The sequence below is a fragment of the Colias croceus genome, chromosome 1 (genome assembly GCF_905220415.1).
Source record: "Colias croceus chromosome 1, ilColCroc2.1".
Taxonomy (NCBI): Eukaryota; Metazoa; Arthropoda; class Insecta; order Lepidoptera; family Pieridae; genus Colias; species Colias croceus.
The window spans coordinates 7,501,508-7,518,993 of NC_059537.1; the positions used below are offsets into that span (position 1 = coordinate 7,501,508).

Consider the following 17,486-nt stretch of genomic DNA (forward strand, 5'->3'; position numbering starts at 1 on the left):
GTAATTAGTATCTATGATGAATAAATATATAGGGTACCGTAGAGATTAAGGGTAATGTTAATATAAACGTGTTACATCTGTGAAGTACTTCGATAGTATGCCTATCGAAGTACTATTAGAGTTCGTTTATAAAGTTAACATCGCAGGAAGTAATTTGAAAGTGGTTGCTTTGTACAAGATACTTTTTGAGATGCTAATCAGATATGACCACACTAGTCGATTGAGTTACTCGATTTCAAATGCCTTCGTCTATGGTGTATGCATAGACCACAAACGTAAGCGGTACGGAGCGTCCGGCCACGCACTTATTTTAACGGAATATTCATCTAGGCGGTAAGTAAAAAAGTAAATAGGTATGTATTACGGCAATACCACTAATAGTTAATCAATAAATTCTTCGACAATAAAACCAAAATAACGTAAATTAATAAAGTTTGGACTGAATGCAAGCAAGTAATTATCGTGATAGCAATGCTAATGCACTTATCATGTTAACAACTCTTTCCGCCACATCAAATCGCCCGTTTATTTGACGATTTGTTCCACGAGCGCAAACACTTAATTGGTTTGCGCAGTTAAGCTTTATACATCTCCAATAAAATAATAACTGTCGATAATTTCACCGTCTGAACAAATATTTTTTAGTAACTAATAAATAGAAATACTTACGAGGATGGGAATATCCAATGTGATGCGTGAAACGGAAAAGTTATATTTAATAATTAATTAAATACTTACCTACATAATAACTGAACAGAAAATTTAAATAACACATTGCTATTGCTGAAAATAGGAACACTTTAACATAGTGGGATATTTTACATTATGATAAGCCGTACAAACGTCGTATAACCACAGACTAATAATAATATACTACGTATACAACAGACGGTTCACTCCATACAAAAAAAGTTGCACTATGAATTTGCGCAATTAAAGCGCCAGTGGGGAAAAAACGTACTACATGTTCGATTATATCTCTTGGTCTTTTGCTTTTAACACACTAGATGGCACGTTAAACTCAGACTTGAAGTTCTTTTCCTTCCAGAGCCACTAGATGGCACTAATGTAAATATATGTACACGTGTCACGTACCTTTTATTTTCAAGTCTGTGGCGTCAAGTGTCAATCAACATAATAATAAATAGGTACCTACTCGGATTTTTAAATAAACAAAGTAAACTGACTTATTTAGTCACAGAGTACATTAATAAGACTGGTATTTAGTTCAGTTTATTTACGAGATTCTGTCAAAACCAAAACGAGAAGCTTTGTTTGTTTTCGTTTTTAATTGTTGACTAATATTTTAAAAATAAGTGCTAAATATGGTTTATGGATGAACTGTGAGGTTATGTAGAATCTACAGGCAGAAAATAAGCTTTATATGGTAAACTGATATTTTCTCAGAACATAAATTTTTACAAACATGATTTTTAATGATTGGTTTATGGATTTGTAACCCAATATAAGATTGTTTTATTACAGACTTATTGCTTACGTTCGCAATAACAAATTTGTTCAAGAGAGGAGAAGAATTAATCCATCCCAAATGTAAATAATAATACGATTCTCCACAAAAACATTGTAGACACAAGAAAGGGATTTCTACATTTGCTACTAAGAAGGATATGGGATCATGAAGGATTTCATCTGTTTTAATACCAGTAAAATGGAATGAGCGCCGCGGCCGTGGCCGTGACTGTGTTTGGTACATAAAGAATGACAAACATTCAACTTGAAATTATGAGTGCATTACGGGCAAGGGCACAATAAGTTTCCCTTTGACTAAGATGTACTTAATTTTAAGGAACACGAAAATGGATGGCTAGAATAGGTATAATCGCATACATAGTATTTATTTCTAGTCTGTTGTATAAATAATCAAAGACTACAAAATATAATGAACTATGTCTTTAATATTAATTCTACAGTTTACAGTGTAGTGTGTAATCTATTGTATGTGTGCGTCTAGAATATATAGTCCTGTTGTTCTACAGTTTAAGCAGTTCAATACAAGCTTACATTCGAGTCAAGTGTTTCATTAACCACCAACCATTGCATGGCAACCCTGCCAGTTTTGTAAATTGTAGTCTACCTAACCTGACTGTTGGTTTTGATTTGTATCACACAAAAAATACTATACCAAATTTCAAGAAATAAGAATTAAATATTTGATTAAATTTTACTACTATACAGGAGCTTATACATGAAACATGACCAAAGCAGGGCTTTGGAGAAAGTGTGTATGGACAAAGACCACAATACATATGGTGCGGACAACTGCATGAAAAGCATGCAGTAAGAGACATTAAATAAATAAATAAATAAAACACATTTATTGTCAAGATCATAACACGAGATACATTTATAAACAAAGGAAAAACAAAAAGAAATAAAAAGAAAAATAATTAAATAAAAATAATCTTATTCCTAAGAACTGTAATGTGGCAGTGAGTGACCTGATAAATGGAGCCAACTCAGTATATGATGGCAATGTGATTAATACCTTACCACCACTGATTTTCAGTGACCCCAAGTGACTATTGGAGTTTCAGTCTAGAATTGTATATAATGATAATTTAACATGAGTATATTATGTGAAAGATATATTTCTATTAATATGATAGATACCTACTAATAAATAAATACATCAGTTAAAACATGTAATATAGGTAGCTGGTAGATATAATATCAGTATGTAATTATGTATATACTTAATGTAAATAAATAAAATGAAATTATGTATATGTTACCGGAAATGTATGAAATCAAGGAATTGTATACAAATCCTAGTGGTTTAAGGACGCTGTCACAAATCTGCGTTACTCAAATTTAGGTATCTAACGTCGCCACGTGGTTCGCGGGAACATCACGCTCACGTTATCACGTAAACATAGCGCATTCCATTTTATAGACCATCTTCATACTTGATATTATTTTTAATTTATTACGAATTTTAAAAATTCATTTTTATACTTTTATTAGTAACTAGGTAGGTACAATTATTGTGATAAGTATGTTAGTAACTAACTTTAAAAAAAGTGTGTGTTTTACAAAACCTCTAGGAATTGTATGCAATATCTAGAAGCTTTTTAAGAAATGTTTAAAATATGTACTTTTTTAAGAATTATCATACATATTATTATGTTACCGGCAATGTATTAAATCCGGCATTGTATACAATTCTTAGAAAATATGTATGTATGTTATATGTATGTTATTCCGAGTTACGGTCCGAATTAAATAAATTAGATTAGATTATTAATATTTGTCAAACTGGTTAATGGTGGTGGAATGTTGTTCCAACACAGTGGCATTGTATCGAAAGCTACCCTTGAAAGCTGCTGAGTGGTGCTTGGGTATGGACAGTTTACAGTTTGCAGACCTGGCTAGGTAGTTTAAGGCACTTCGTTCACCTACCCATAAGAAGCTACAGCAAATGTGATGCTTCCTTGTGGATTATGTATATCTACAGATCACCCATATTTGGCAATCTCGCTTCACCTAATGGCCTTGTCTGTTCAAGCCGAAATGAATTAATTACCTACTGCAAAAATTAAATAATTTAGATTACCTGGAAAGGACAAGGAAAATAAACTTTAAACAAGTGTTCGACCGATTATTACCAAGTAGGTAAATAAATTAATGACAAGACAAGGTAATTAATGCTAATAATTTCCTAAAGAAAACATATTTTTCAAAATTTTCAAATAATAGGTACTTAACTAGATACTAGACTCAAAAGTTTATGATAAGTCAATGAATGATAAATAGAATATGTTTAAGTAAAATGAAGTAGTTTATTTTACAATAAATTAATCTTATAAATTACCAACTTTCATTCTGCGGCTTCAACCGTGTGCCTTATTCAATCCCTGTTCCTACCCCTTGAATCCTATATATGCAACAAAATTGAGATGTCCTTTTTCAATGTAGGTATGTACATATTATATCGAAATTTCCGTCAAAATCGGTTCAGACGCGTGCGGGAATACCTATTTTCTCGTGGTCCCACTATTTTGTCCTACTATGACGGAGTAACTTTCGTATTTATCTACAAAACAGAAATGATTTGATTGTTTGTTTGTTTGTATTTGATAGGATCCGAAACTACTGGACTGATTTGAAAAATTCTTTCATCATTCGAAGCAAAAATTATACCTACCTGATGAACATAGGCTACTTTTTATAACGGGACAAGTGATAACTGCGTTAAAAACAACCGACTTCAAACTTGCACTTGCAAAATTTACAAATACCTACAGACAAAAAATGCTCATAAAATAAAAACTACTGGGCCTATCCGAATAAAATTTTTATGGGACCAATTCGACACCATCCCGCATCGAACAAAAAAAGAATCACGTAAATCGGTTCGGAGTTAATTACCTCGGAGTAATCGGTGTACATACATAAAAAAAAAGAAAAAAATATACCGGCCGAATTGATAACCTCCTCCTTTTTTTTAAAGTCGGTTAAAAATACTTCATTCTTATGGGAATCGATGTCGAAATATTTAATTTTAGGCGCTTATAGAAAAAAAACGCAAAGGATCATTCAAAACCTTTTCTACGGTTTAAATCTCAAAACTTTTTGGTTCATACTTCATATAAAGGTAATCTGATAGGATTATTTAGAAAATAAAACAAGATGACGTAGGTAGGTATTTAACTTTAGTTTCGATTTATTATCATTAATGATGATTTCTTGATATTCTTAACGACGCGGTTGGCGCAGTTGTAAAGTAACTGCCTACTGAGCCGACGGTCCCGGGTTCGATCCCCGGTCAGGGCAAATATTTGTGTGATGTACTTGATTATTTGTTTTTGGGTCTGGGTGTTATCTATATATGTATTTATAAAATATTATATTATTTGTATACGTAGTATATTATTATTAGTCTGTGATATTATATTTATCGTCGTCTAGTACCCACAACATAAGCCTTAATTGAGATTACTATGGGACTAGGTCGATTTGTGTAATATTGTCCTTTAATATTTATTTAAGTATAATTTATATATAATTAAATGTGACTAGAAATAATATACTTACTACGGTTTAAGTATAGGTTGTATTGTATCGTAGTATATTATTATTAGTCTGTGGTTGTATATTATTTTGTAATGAGATCTTGCAATAAAATATTCACACAATCTCGCAAGTTTTCCGACAATTCATTTTTCGTATGAAAATTATCAATACACTAGGTACCTACCTAATATAGGCCGCTACAGGAACGCAGTTTGTAATAATTAATAACGGCTTTAACCACAGAACAGTAAGAAACCCATTTACAATATTTTTATAGGTGGCAAAGGCAATGAGACTATGTATTAAAAACGTAGTACCTATATTATTATTAGTCTGTGGTCTGTGATATTATTATTAGTCTGTGTTAAAAACGTGAAAAGTAACGTAAAAAGTCTGTAGTGCCATCTATTATTCGTTTAGCATCGCCAAATCGGAGGAGAATAACTTGTTTATAGTAGTTTCATGAGATGGCGTTGTTTTCAATATAAACTTTTCTGTAAAATTAGTTAAAATCGAGCGAAAATGAAATTAAATAGGTAGGTTCCATTTACAAAAGTATGTAAAAAATTATAAAAAGCAATGAAATTGCAATTAAATCTAATTTTATTTTTTGCTGGTTAAAATGATACACTTAGCGGCATCTATTGGTAGTCGGATGGCATTAATCCTGTTTTGTATGTAATGAACCAGACATGGTATAACTGTTTAAATAACACTTCAACAATAAATTTTACGATAAAAGAAAAAAAAAAACATTCAATTTTGATATCAACGACGTTAAAAAGGCAATAGCCTCACAAAACTATTGTTTTGTAAATTCGTTTATTGTTTTTTTATGAATATATTTTAATTGATTTTTAATATAATATAAACTTATAAGAGATTTCGTGACTTATGAAAGAGTTTATAATATTTGTATAAGTTATTCTTTCCATGAATATAGGTAATTTTGTAATAGGTATGTCATTTTAGCCAAGTATTTCAGATGAATTATAGTTGGCTATGAAATATACAATTGTTATTATTTTAATGTCATTGATCTTTACCTTAACTAAAATTTTAAAAAGGCCACTTGAAATGTTTACTAACAGCTCTACTAAAAAATCACGAAACTATTGTTAGCACCTCGAACCGTTGAGCTAACAATGTAAGTGAACATACATATGAACTTTTTTTAAGACTCAATTAAGGTTTATCTTGAATTTATTTACATTTTCAACTTTTTATAATAATAAAAAAACACCAGACCATCTTTATTCAAACTTTAAAATGTAAAGTTACATTATTTAAATAAAATCATTTGTTAGTTTGGATATAGTGGGGTTATAGTAAGATATTCCATTTCACAATATAAAGTGCTACATGCAACATTAGCATTACATTTTTTCAATGCGACCCTACTCTACCACACTCTATGTTAAAAACGATGTTTGGTGAATATGTGTATAATGTCTCAATTAATTATTTGAAGTTTCCTATTTTCTTAGGAATGAATTTGAAAAATTCTACGCAATGTTGTGCAATATCTTTGTAGAGTTAGAGAGTTTATTATTTATTATCTTGCAGAGTTATATTAACTTATAGAGTTGTCAAACTAAACTCTTAAATTATCTAGCAGTGATTGGAAGTTAGAACTTTGTTTATGTAACCCTAAGATGTAACCGATGCCAAATACGAAAAATATGTCGTTAAAGAATGCAATTGTGAATGCATTCAGTTGCGGACGGCTCGTGCTTGCCGCGTGTGAACTGTCACCTTGTACGAATCATTGTTTGCTGGGAGTTCTCAGCTAATCAGACATATTAAATAATTATGTATATCTATTATTACATCAATTGCTTAATTTGATGCCGAAGATATATTGTATGTATATCGAATTAAATTTATAAGAGGCACAACATTAACAAATTTTATTTATTTTTGTAACTCTAGGTATCATATCGTTGTTACAAATTTTCCAAAGTTTTAGAAATGGAGATATGTAGGTATATAAAATCCTATGTTTTTAAATGAAACGATGGTTAACAAAGATTATGGGATACTTACACTTTAGCTATTTGTATTTTGTCAGCATCATTTTGCCTGCCGAAGTCGTGCCAGGGCCTCGTGCGCGGCGCTTGGGCCGGCGAGTGGTGCGCCGCGGGGGTGCCTCGCCCATCTTCACCCACTCCGGGCTGCTGGCATATTACCGTGTACTCGAACGACTGCCAGAATTTTAATCTTATTTAGTTTTATAGTATGAAGCTGCTTATTACAACTGCAGTTCTACAACTAATTATAGGTACTTACAAAACCAGTTGTAAAAAAATTCGAACAATGAAAAATAAAGACTCTACTAATTTTAAAAATGTATGCTAAAATGCTTATTTTTTTGTTTGATTACAAGGAAGTTCAATGTTACATATTTTATATTTATTTATTTACGAGCTACGTACGTATAAATCTAAACAACATGGATGGAATTGCTGTAATATAATAGATAAAAATGACGGATTTTTTTAATGAATAATATATTTTTGATATCACGTTTACCTTTACCTACATCAAGCATAAGTACAAAATTTATCTTTTTAACAAATTGTGGATACAAAACGGCAAAGAATATAATTGTCAATATTTTTTAGCATATTTAAAAGCAGGTTTACGAATTGAAAGGTAGATAGGTATAGCTTAAATTGTATTAAATACACAAACATTTGTTATCAATGTTGATTACGTCATTAAATACGAAATTTACGGTCTTAATGTGTTATCTTAGCATAACGATTTACATAATTCAATTTCCACGAACAATTGAAAGAGTTTAATTGCATAAAGAAAATATGTTATATTTTCATTGACTTCGTTATTTTACTCACAATTTCAATTGTGTTTGTCATAAATCATAATAATTAGGTGGTAAAATGAAAAAAGAAACAGAAATTTTAAATTTCTCCCACGTTTAACATTTGACTCTATAATGAAATCTTGTCTGTAAATAGCCTTAATTATTTAAACAGAAACATATTATCGTATTATGTTAATTATAATTAACGCCAATGTATTCAACCTAATATATTGGCGGAAACCAACCCTTTAAATATAACTTATCTACTCATGAGGAAGTTATTAAATATGTATAATACGTATATATTGTAAGGAATTCCACTTAAATCATTACATTATAGGTAGTATGTACTAAATGTTAATGACTCAGCAATATACCTATTAAAGAGAAAAAAAAAAAACTTTTTTATAAAGGTATTCTAAATCTGATTACTTACGACATTGATATGAACAATATTTAATGCCAAACTTGTGTCCCTAGTTAATTTTTACTCAAGTGCTAAAATTAAATTGCAGTTATGTAAAGCACTAAAGGGTACAATTACGGCGGTAATAATCTAGTTGTATTTATTGAGTATAATTCTTGGTTTACCTACTTCAACACAATAAACAATAGATAAAATAATGTAAGATTGAGATCGATCTAGTAGCGACTGGCTCGTGAGCGCCACACCTAGAAGTAGGAATTAAAGTCCTTCATACCACTTATCTGCTAACCCGATTATATTTCAACGACGTCAATTTGTTATTTTAAATATGTAAACCCATAAATTTATAAACAAATGTAAATTGTTCCTAGATGTAAAGTCTATTGTGGCATAAAACCTATTATTGTATTAATAAATATTAATGTAGAGTCGAGTGAGTAAATGCATCCATGAAAGAGGTGTAAATTAATGTTTTCATTATATAATGATCTAAATTTATGCAATTACCAATTAGTTATACGTACGTATTTCGAATAAGTCGTTACATGTGAACGAATTCTTAATGGAGTCTCGTTACCTAATTAGTTTCTTGTACGATTTTCATGCAATTATGGTACTTTTCATAGTAATTTATCTAGTTTTTACTTTTATACACCTTTAATTATATTGCCTACTTCATTCAATGTAGGTAACATGTATTTAACTAATTTCAATATTAACTCATCCATTACTTACGGTAACGTGTGTTATGTGTATGTTTTATGTTCTATTTACTTTCTGTACGATGCTTTCAATGTAGTGTTTGATGTTACTGAGCGTATCAACTAGCCATTTAAGGCCATCTCTTAGTATTTTAGGTCAAATAACACACAGTAAAGATAAATATAAAGTGATTAAGAGCGCGGGAGGGCTTCAGTGAAAATATTATTCAAAAATATATTCTGCTCTATAATTGTTTACTATTGTTAACATTTGATCACAGATACTCCAAAACTTATAAGTCTTGCCTAAAATACATAACTTATAAGTGGTTTGAAACGTATAATATATGATAATGTTATTATGTACATTCAGTCAAGATAATTCAACTAATCATGGCTTTAAAAAGTTACTTAGGTACCTATACAACGTTGAAAAGTAGAGTTCATATAAACTAATAAGAAAATCATTTATCTTGACTGAATTTGCAGTGTACATATTTTGAAAAGCGATAATGATATGAAATAAATATGATATAAAGTGTGTATGTGTGAGAAGCCTGCCCGCCCGCGCCCGTGTCACTCGTTGCACCGACCTGCTGAACAGCTGTGTGATCTCGGGGGGTCACAGCATCGGCTCCGATGCCGCTGTCTGGTGAGGGCAGATCGACAGTGAGGCCAGCGGCTGCAATCACACTCTTGCTGTGGTATCGTGGTGCTGAGGCATAGCGATCACCGAATGCGGAAGCCGAAGTCGATTCTGTATCACTGTACGGTGGGGCAGTTCTTTGTTGGTACCCATCCCCTACAAAGTATTCTCTGTAATAGGGGTCTCCCGCGAACGTCGTCGACTGCCTGGGGTACTGGTCACCGTAAGGTGTCGGACTGGGGGTGCCCGGGGGGGCGAACATCTGGGCGGCATACATCGCCGCGTCCGGCAGTAGCGAGCCTGCGGAAGAGGCCCGGGATGGCACCGGGGACGGCGACGCAGCTTCGCCAGAGTCACCGACCGCCACCTGCGGACACACGCGCCTGTTACACGCGTTCTCCCACGACAATTGTCCGCTCCGTAACGTCGACGCGTACATGCCGCGTCGAAGCACAGTTCACAGCTCCGAATACACTATTGGTTCTATACACGTTCACGTTACAAGTATGATACACGGGATATGAAACGGTCCTTAGATTCACCTGTGTCGGTGCACTGGGCGGGCAGCGCTAGCCGGCCGGACAGGGCGCGGGCGGGCGCGTTTAGAGCGTCTCGAGCGAAGTGCTCGTCGCATCGTACGTAAATCGCGATAAATAATACATGAGTGACCGGTAAAGAAAGTGTGTGAGTGCGTGCGCGCGCGACGGCGGCGTACGAACGTGTGACGCACCTTATGTCGCGGCTTGAGCGCGTGTTCGGCCTCGTCGACCACCTTGCGGCTCAGATCTTCGGGCTCGCGCTTCACGAGGCCCGCGTGGAGCAGGCCCGACAGCTCGCCCAGCTCCGCCCCGTGCGCCCCATTGGCCGCCTTCAGCGCGCCGCCGGCCCTGCGGAGGGGAGAGGGGCGTGATTGGCGACTATGCGCGCGCGCAGCTATTTCTACTATCGACTGAGCAGTGCGCGCGCAAAATCGCAATTCCGTCATTTTACGCTAGGAAGTATAATTTATCTCTATCCTTTTTTCACAGTCTCTACAACTCGCATTTAGACATAAAAAGAAAATATTAGAAAGTCTGTAATTTAATAAAAATAAGTTAAGAAAAGCATTAGATTTTGTACATTTTATTACATTACCTACCTATTATGAAATATTTATGAATATGATATTATTTATATTTTCAAAAATTTTCTGTTAAATATAAAAAATGTCCACAAAAAAAGTAAAAAGGCAAATATTTTCATGAAAAATAAAACCTACTTAGTACGAAAATTTATTTCAATCGTAAAAAATTCCATAATTGAAAAAACTGGTTTAAATTTAATGAGATTATCTCAAAAAAGTAGATAGATAAATAGAGACAATAATGAATATAAGACGTATTCTAAACATTTTTTTGTAAAATTGTATAACACTTGATATTAAGTTTATACTTATGTAATATTATCTTATAAACCTACCTACATTTAATTGGTACTTAAAACTATAATTTTATAGTTATCATTACCTACATAATAACATACACAAATATAAACATAAACAGCCTATATCTACCTAAATAAAAAATGGTCAAACACGCATGACACACTTATATCTATCGTGTTAATCGTTAGGTACCTACTTAATAAGTTAAGTAGATAGGTACTTAATGATTGTTTTATAAATTACTCTAGGTACTACTTAATGATACATAACATAATTAAGCAGCTTATAAAAAATAAGTAGGCACCTCTGCACACATAAAAATATCAACAACAAAAAAATAATATAAAAATATTATAATTCCTAGTTAATTAATTCTTAATACTTATAAAATATTTTAATTTATAGTAATTAATTCTTGATTTAAATATTCGCTCTATAATCTATTTATCAAAGGTATACATGAAAACTATGATCAAATTAATATTCAGACGTAACTTATTCATGCTGAGCTTATAAATTTACATGTGGGTAGGCATTTTATAGAAGAAATGTGGTTTTGCACAAATTAGTTTAACTGTTTTAACGAGCCGTATAATTTTTTTTTTTCAAATTAAATTGTTTCAGTTTAACATGCATTTACCTAATATTATTTTTCTCCTAACTTATGTATAATGTTATTAAATGTAACGTGATAGTTTTCATCCCTAAGACTTTTAGTTAAGATTCCACAATCAAACTTCAAAAACCAAATACTACCTTCTCAGACGCGGACCTACGGGGAGAGGGGCATCACAGTGGCCATGACACAAAAACCAAATCAAATTATCCTCGTTAAATTAAACATGTTCAACTTTATCAAATAAAAAAAGCATATTTCTGCCAATGTTCACTAATATAGGACGAATTGACCTGGTACCTATTGTGCAACACTCAACATATTTTGTTATTAGTCCCAAAAGTTGAGATAACTGACAGAACTAAACTGCATTTTTTAAACTTTTGCCTGCTGAAACGAATCTGAAAATAAAAGTTCGGTTATAACTTGTGATGTGACCTACCTACGTGATGTGCCCATAGGTTGTGTAGGTTATTTTTATTTTCTTCATCACATATTGGTTACTGCCAAGTAAAATTTCTTCAAATAAGTACCTATGCAGAATAGGTATATGTTTGTTCACCATAAAAATAAAATCAACATTTGTTGTACCCAATATAATTTTTGACAAAGCTCACAAATTTTTTTTTGCCACTTAGGGCGTAAGGATGCAAATAAGCGCTTGTCAGCGCTGGTAAACCGTGCAGGAAAATATAAGTGCTGATTTACACAGGGTCAGCAGACGAGTCAGTCGCGGCGCCGAATTTCGGCGCCGCGACTGACTTTAACTGTTTGCATAGACTTCAAGCCTCTGTACTGACTTCAAATCTGTTTACACAGGGTTTTTTTCGGGTCAGTACTGATTTGCCTCGAATTTGTAGTCAGTTACTGACCCTGTGTAAATCAGCACTAACGCGCTGAACGGCGCCGACAAGCTTCAACACGCGCTGGTCAGTGGCAGCGCTGGGCGCTGCCATATAAAATTTGTCTTGGTCTGCTTCAACCTGTTTCCTTTGTATAGAACGAACCAGCGCTATCAAACGCCGGTAAGCGCATAAATAAGTTTCCAGCTCTCTTTCTGAATACAGCCTAATGCCTACAGTAGAGGTACATGTGCTTAAAGTTATAGTAACCATGGTATTTACCAATTAACCAGCAACTCTACAGATACCCAATTACCAACTATAAATTTTCTCAAATTTCAAAGTAGATATTTATGTTTGAGTGTTTCTGCGAAATTAAACCTAAGTATATAAAGTTGACTATTAATATTTTTTTTATATATAGACAGTTTATTACAATCAATAAAATAGTTTTAGTATTGTAAATTAATGTTAATGCGTTCATAGTAAAATAATACTTCTATATGTCAGCCAGTAAGTCGACTTTGGTAAAATTTGCAATTTTTCTTACAAATAATATATTCTGTAAATGAGTTACAAAATATGCAAATGAATATGATTAAAAGCCATATTCTAATGAAATTAATTATGTCTTCCTTCGGTTTCCAACTTACTTAGCTACAGGATACTCATTTTGAATACACATACACACTCAACATTTAAGACTATTACTAATAATGCGGCAGCAGTAACATTAAATTTACTTGATTTGTTCGCATAATAATATGTTATTATAATATGTGGATATCTTCGCAGCGCGGGGCGCGGCTTTCATCGGCCAGTGTCAGTACACGCCGATTTATGATAATTGAAGGCATGTTTCATTGGCGCTCAGATGTTTATTTTAGATAAGAACCCCTCGTGGCACTATTTCATGCGTCCGATTCGAGCGTGATGCGCGACCTCCCGCGAGCTGCGATCCAACCGCCTGTGTCCGATTGCATGCCATCGCTCATTCTTTACGATTTATGCATACGATTTGTGAGCAAAACACGGCGAGTGTGAAATCTTACAACTGATAAGATTCAGTTCGATTTAATGAAATATTTATCGCCACCCGCTCAATTGAAGCAAAATTTATGCCGAAATAAAAGCTATGTTTTGACATTATTTAAGCATAAACACAACTGAATGTTTTGTAAAACATGTAAATTAAGTTGAAGTTAATCTGGGTAGCGCCTACGGCGAGGTGGCAAACTTTAGATCGTTATTCATTTGCATTGAGTACAATGCTTTGTTTGCTTGTCGTTCATTGTAAGCGCCAATAGAGAGCCTTGTGTCGACAGCTGAGCCCTTAACAATATATTTCAAATGCTCTATCTTATGATTGTGTAAGTCTTAGTGGAAATTTTAGTAAGTACTATGATATTGATTGCAGAGACCAAATTAATTTTATTTTAATTCTACTTAATATAACATATATTATGTAGGTAGTACCAACTACAAGAAGACAATCTGTACAAAAATATCAAAGTAAGTTATTAAGCAAGCGAACCAGATAACTCTATTAAAGTTTTTATTTTATGTAGAGACTAGAGAGTAATTAGGTATAAGTAGATTTTACAGTATTTAGCAGTAAGTAGATACACACATTTTGTCATCAGTATCTAGGTAGTTGAATTTATACTAAGATCAGTAAAATATCAAAGTGGATGAAGCAACACTTCATACTTTCTCACGGAGAATGTATTTATCTCATCCAAGATATACCTTTAATCTGATATCAGTGTCATGTTGCACAGAATTAGCATAACACTGTTTGTAATAAAATGTAAGAATGTTTTCTCTTCGCAGCTTCATCTACTTTTCGAATGCAAATATCAAATTTTCTATGAATGAATAATCGGGACCGTACTCATATATCTCGGATGCAATCGCCTTTATAATTATTTGCAATGTTTACTTAACACCCTTTCACACATGAAGGAACTTCAATAACGCAGCATTTGAGTCATAAGGGACAGGGCAGAGCACCCCACGTCAAACGAATAGGTACGTACGTTGAAAGAATTATAGGTAGGTACTCATTTCTCAATGGATATGTAAGCATTGTGACAGAAAATTTTAAGAATTTAAGTTAATTAAAATGAAGATTATCCTGTTAAATTGATTTAAGTACCTAATCTCGTATGATATTTTCTTTCTTGGATTAATAATGATTTAATTTCACAGGAAGAAATAACTCAAATTTACGACGAGAGTGGTTAATAGTACATTTACAGTTATAATAAATGCGTAAAGCATGTTCGAGTTATAGGTTAAATGTCGATTTTAGACGTTAACCGAGGTTTAAATGATTAATAAATTTAATCTTGAAGATAGTGAAATCTAAAAATAGCATGACCCACTTGCAAGGGTTTATAGAACGACTGTGGTCTGTGGACATATTAATTAGGCAATACTAATAAGCCTTAATATGTATTCAAGTATGACTTATGAGACGTAGATACGTTACATACCTAATACGAGCCATAGTATACCTGTATATGTACGGTACCTATGTATATACTATGGCTCGTATTATATGCTTGCATTTACAAAGTCAGGCATCACTCTTTGTTTCATTCGATCCTTTTAAATCTAAACAAATCAATTTTTAATATCCAACCGACAGCAATAATGCATTATACCTAAAACAAAAATATGACGTAATAAAGCATAAAAACAATAAACTATTCAACTTCGGTAGTACCTACGTTCGATTTATTTATTACAAAATTAACAAGGTAGGTACGTGGCATTATAACACAATCAAAAAAGGAGGTAGAGAACTCGGTTTCTCTACAGAAAAATTACACATTATATCAAAAATAATATTGATAATGATTTTGTGTCGGCTACACAAAAAATTGTTTTTCGTATGCGTAAGTTAATTAATAACCTACTTAGGTATCTCATATTATAACGATAAACATTTTTCAAAATTGTTTGTTGTAAGTATATCTGCATAAAATGTTTCTATTTCAAAAATCTACTTCAATTTAACATGTAGCTTCTACATAAACTTTGAGTTAGGTAAGTATGTAGTAGGTATGTACATTCTGGGTCTTACGAAAATAATGATTCCCTTTGCTACTTCAAAAGATAAGAAGTTAAACCTGGGTTGTTATAATGACGATAAAAATCAAAGGCGACGACAGTTTATACGTCGTTTGACGAATAGATAAGAATCTATCGAACGATAAAGCGAGATGAAGACGGCGCTTGCAGCGGATGTGAGTAACGTAATTCCATTCTATTTGAATATATCATTCGACAGAATGTAGGTTTATTGCTACTTTTCTCACGGAACTAATACATTATCAAAAGCTTTAATTGAAAACATTTCGCCATTTGTCCAAGCCATTAAAAATAAATATTTGATTGCGTAGTTACTCGGTTTTAAAATGTTATATTTTCATAATTTTCATTATCTACTTATAGATAAGTATATTATGTATAGATATATGCTTTTGTAATCTTTGAATAAAAAAATATTGCAGCTGTCGGGACTAATTTGATGGCATAGTGACTAACGGTAACAAGAATTGGATTTCTTAAGCTTGTACTTTGAATAGCAAATAATATTATAAGTATAAAGAATGATCGTTAAAGAATGGTCAAGCCCCGATTTCATATTTCGCTACGTGACATCACCATGTTGCTATCTTTTTACGTATTATCTTTACAAGGGGTCGAGTGTTTCCAGGGGAGCTGAATGGTATTAACTGCTATGTTAGTGACAATACAAAGATATCTTCAAGAGGAAACCGGTTTCAGGCCTAAATGGGTCACACGGTTCCAGCTCCCGAGGTTTTGTTAGTGCAACCGCGACATTGCTTTTTGCTACGCCATTCGTTACTTCGCACTTTTTATTTCAAACGTATTATCGGTATTAGATTGCTTCTGTCACAAAAAAATAACTTTCAGATTACTAGGGATATGTTAATATATAGGTTAGTTTTCCTTATTATGACATTAGAGTCTACTTTCAGTTCTATAATAATTTTAAGGATTATTAAAAATTAATATTAAGAAAGATCGTCAGCAGTTTCAATTATATAATTTAACAATTTTGAAATTAAATGAATAAGACGACAATGCATATCTTTCACTAGCTGCGCTCTGCGGTTTCACCCGCGTGGCTCTGCTCCTGTTGGTCTTTCTATCTATAAACACCGAAAGAATTTTTCAAATCGGACCAGTAGTTTCTGAGATTAGCGCGTTCAAACAAACAAACAAAGAAACTCTTCAGCTTTATAATATTAGTATAGATTTATACTACAAATTACCCCATTAAAATTTAATAATTGTAAGCGAATCTTATGCTACGAAGTAGGTACGTTCCTATACCAACGTGTTCATAGTTCATACCATAAATACATACATAGTTGTGGGAAACTGATAGATAGGTAAGATATAATAAACATTATATTGCATTGGTGAACGTCATAGATTTTATTTATTAGATGTAAATGAGGATAACTGAGGGTCTCGAGGTCGCGGCCCTCCTGAAGCCATCCTGGCGCGCGTTTCTATGCTAATCTTCACACTAGCTCGAGTCAGCGACAGCTATTAATGGTTATGGCTGCTGTTTTCTCTTAATAGTCATACTATTTGTGTAGCTCAAGCGATATGCAATGCTTTTACGAAACGTCTACGCCTACGAAGCTAACAGACATACATGAACTAGTTAAATTCTACACGTAACGTGTATTCAATTCAAATATTATCATGGTTGATTTAGACAACAAATACCGAGCTCTGAGGCTGACGATGCTCTGGCACTGAACTATATAACGGATTAGCATACAAACGCGAGCGGCGACACTAGGCACGGATGGGTGCGGGCGAGTTGGGCATTCGTTATAATTTTGAATGTATGAATGAGAAATAGTTATGCTTCGGAGTGTTCGCGTGGGACGCGTGCCGACAATAAGCTCAGACAAGTC

At 33.2% G+C, this 17,486-nt stretch overlaps 1 protein-coding gene and 1 long non-coding RNA gene across 5 annotated transcripts in view; one reads left to right on the top strand and one right to left on the bottom strand.

The window, feature by feature from the left end:
* LOC123698730 (protein grainyhead) overlaps nucleotides 1-17,486 on the bottom strand; it is a 99,837-nt gene that overhangs the window by 20,492 nt on the left and 61,859 nt on the right. For 3 of the 4 annotated variants that reach the window (XM_045654703.1, XM_045648997.1, XM_045655417.1), the window contains exons 4-6: nucleotides 10,366-10,522; nucleotides 9,583-10,002; nucleotides 7,081-7,238 (exon numbers count right to left, since the gene is read on the bottom strand). In XM_045654703.1, the coding sequence (XP_045510659.1) occupies nucleotides 7,081-7,238; nucleotides 9,583-10,002; nucleotides 10,366-10,522 (735 nt within the window). The remainder of the gene's footprint in view (nucleotides 1-7,080; nucleotides 7,239-9,582; nucleotides 10,003-10,365; nucleotides 10,523-17,486) is intronic. The other variant, XM_045635173.1, reaches the window with a different exon arrangement.
* On the top strand, nucleotides 862-2,028 carry LOC123691510. Its single transcript, XR_006751448.1, has 2 exons — nucleotides 862-1,387; nucleotides 1,486-2,028. It is a non-coding gene; the product is annotated as an uncharacterized LOC123691510 (long non-coding RNA).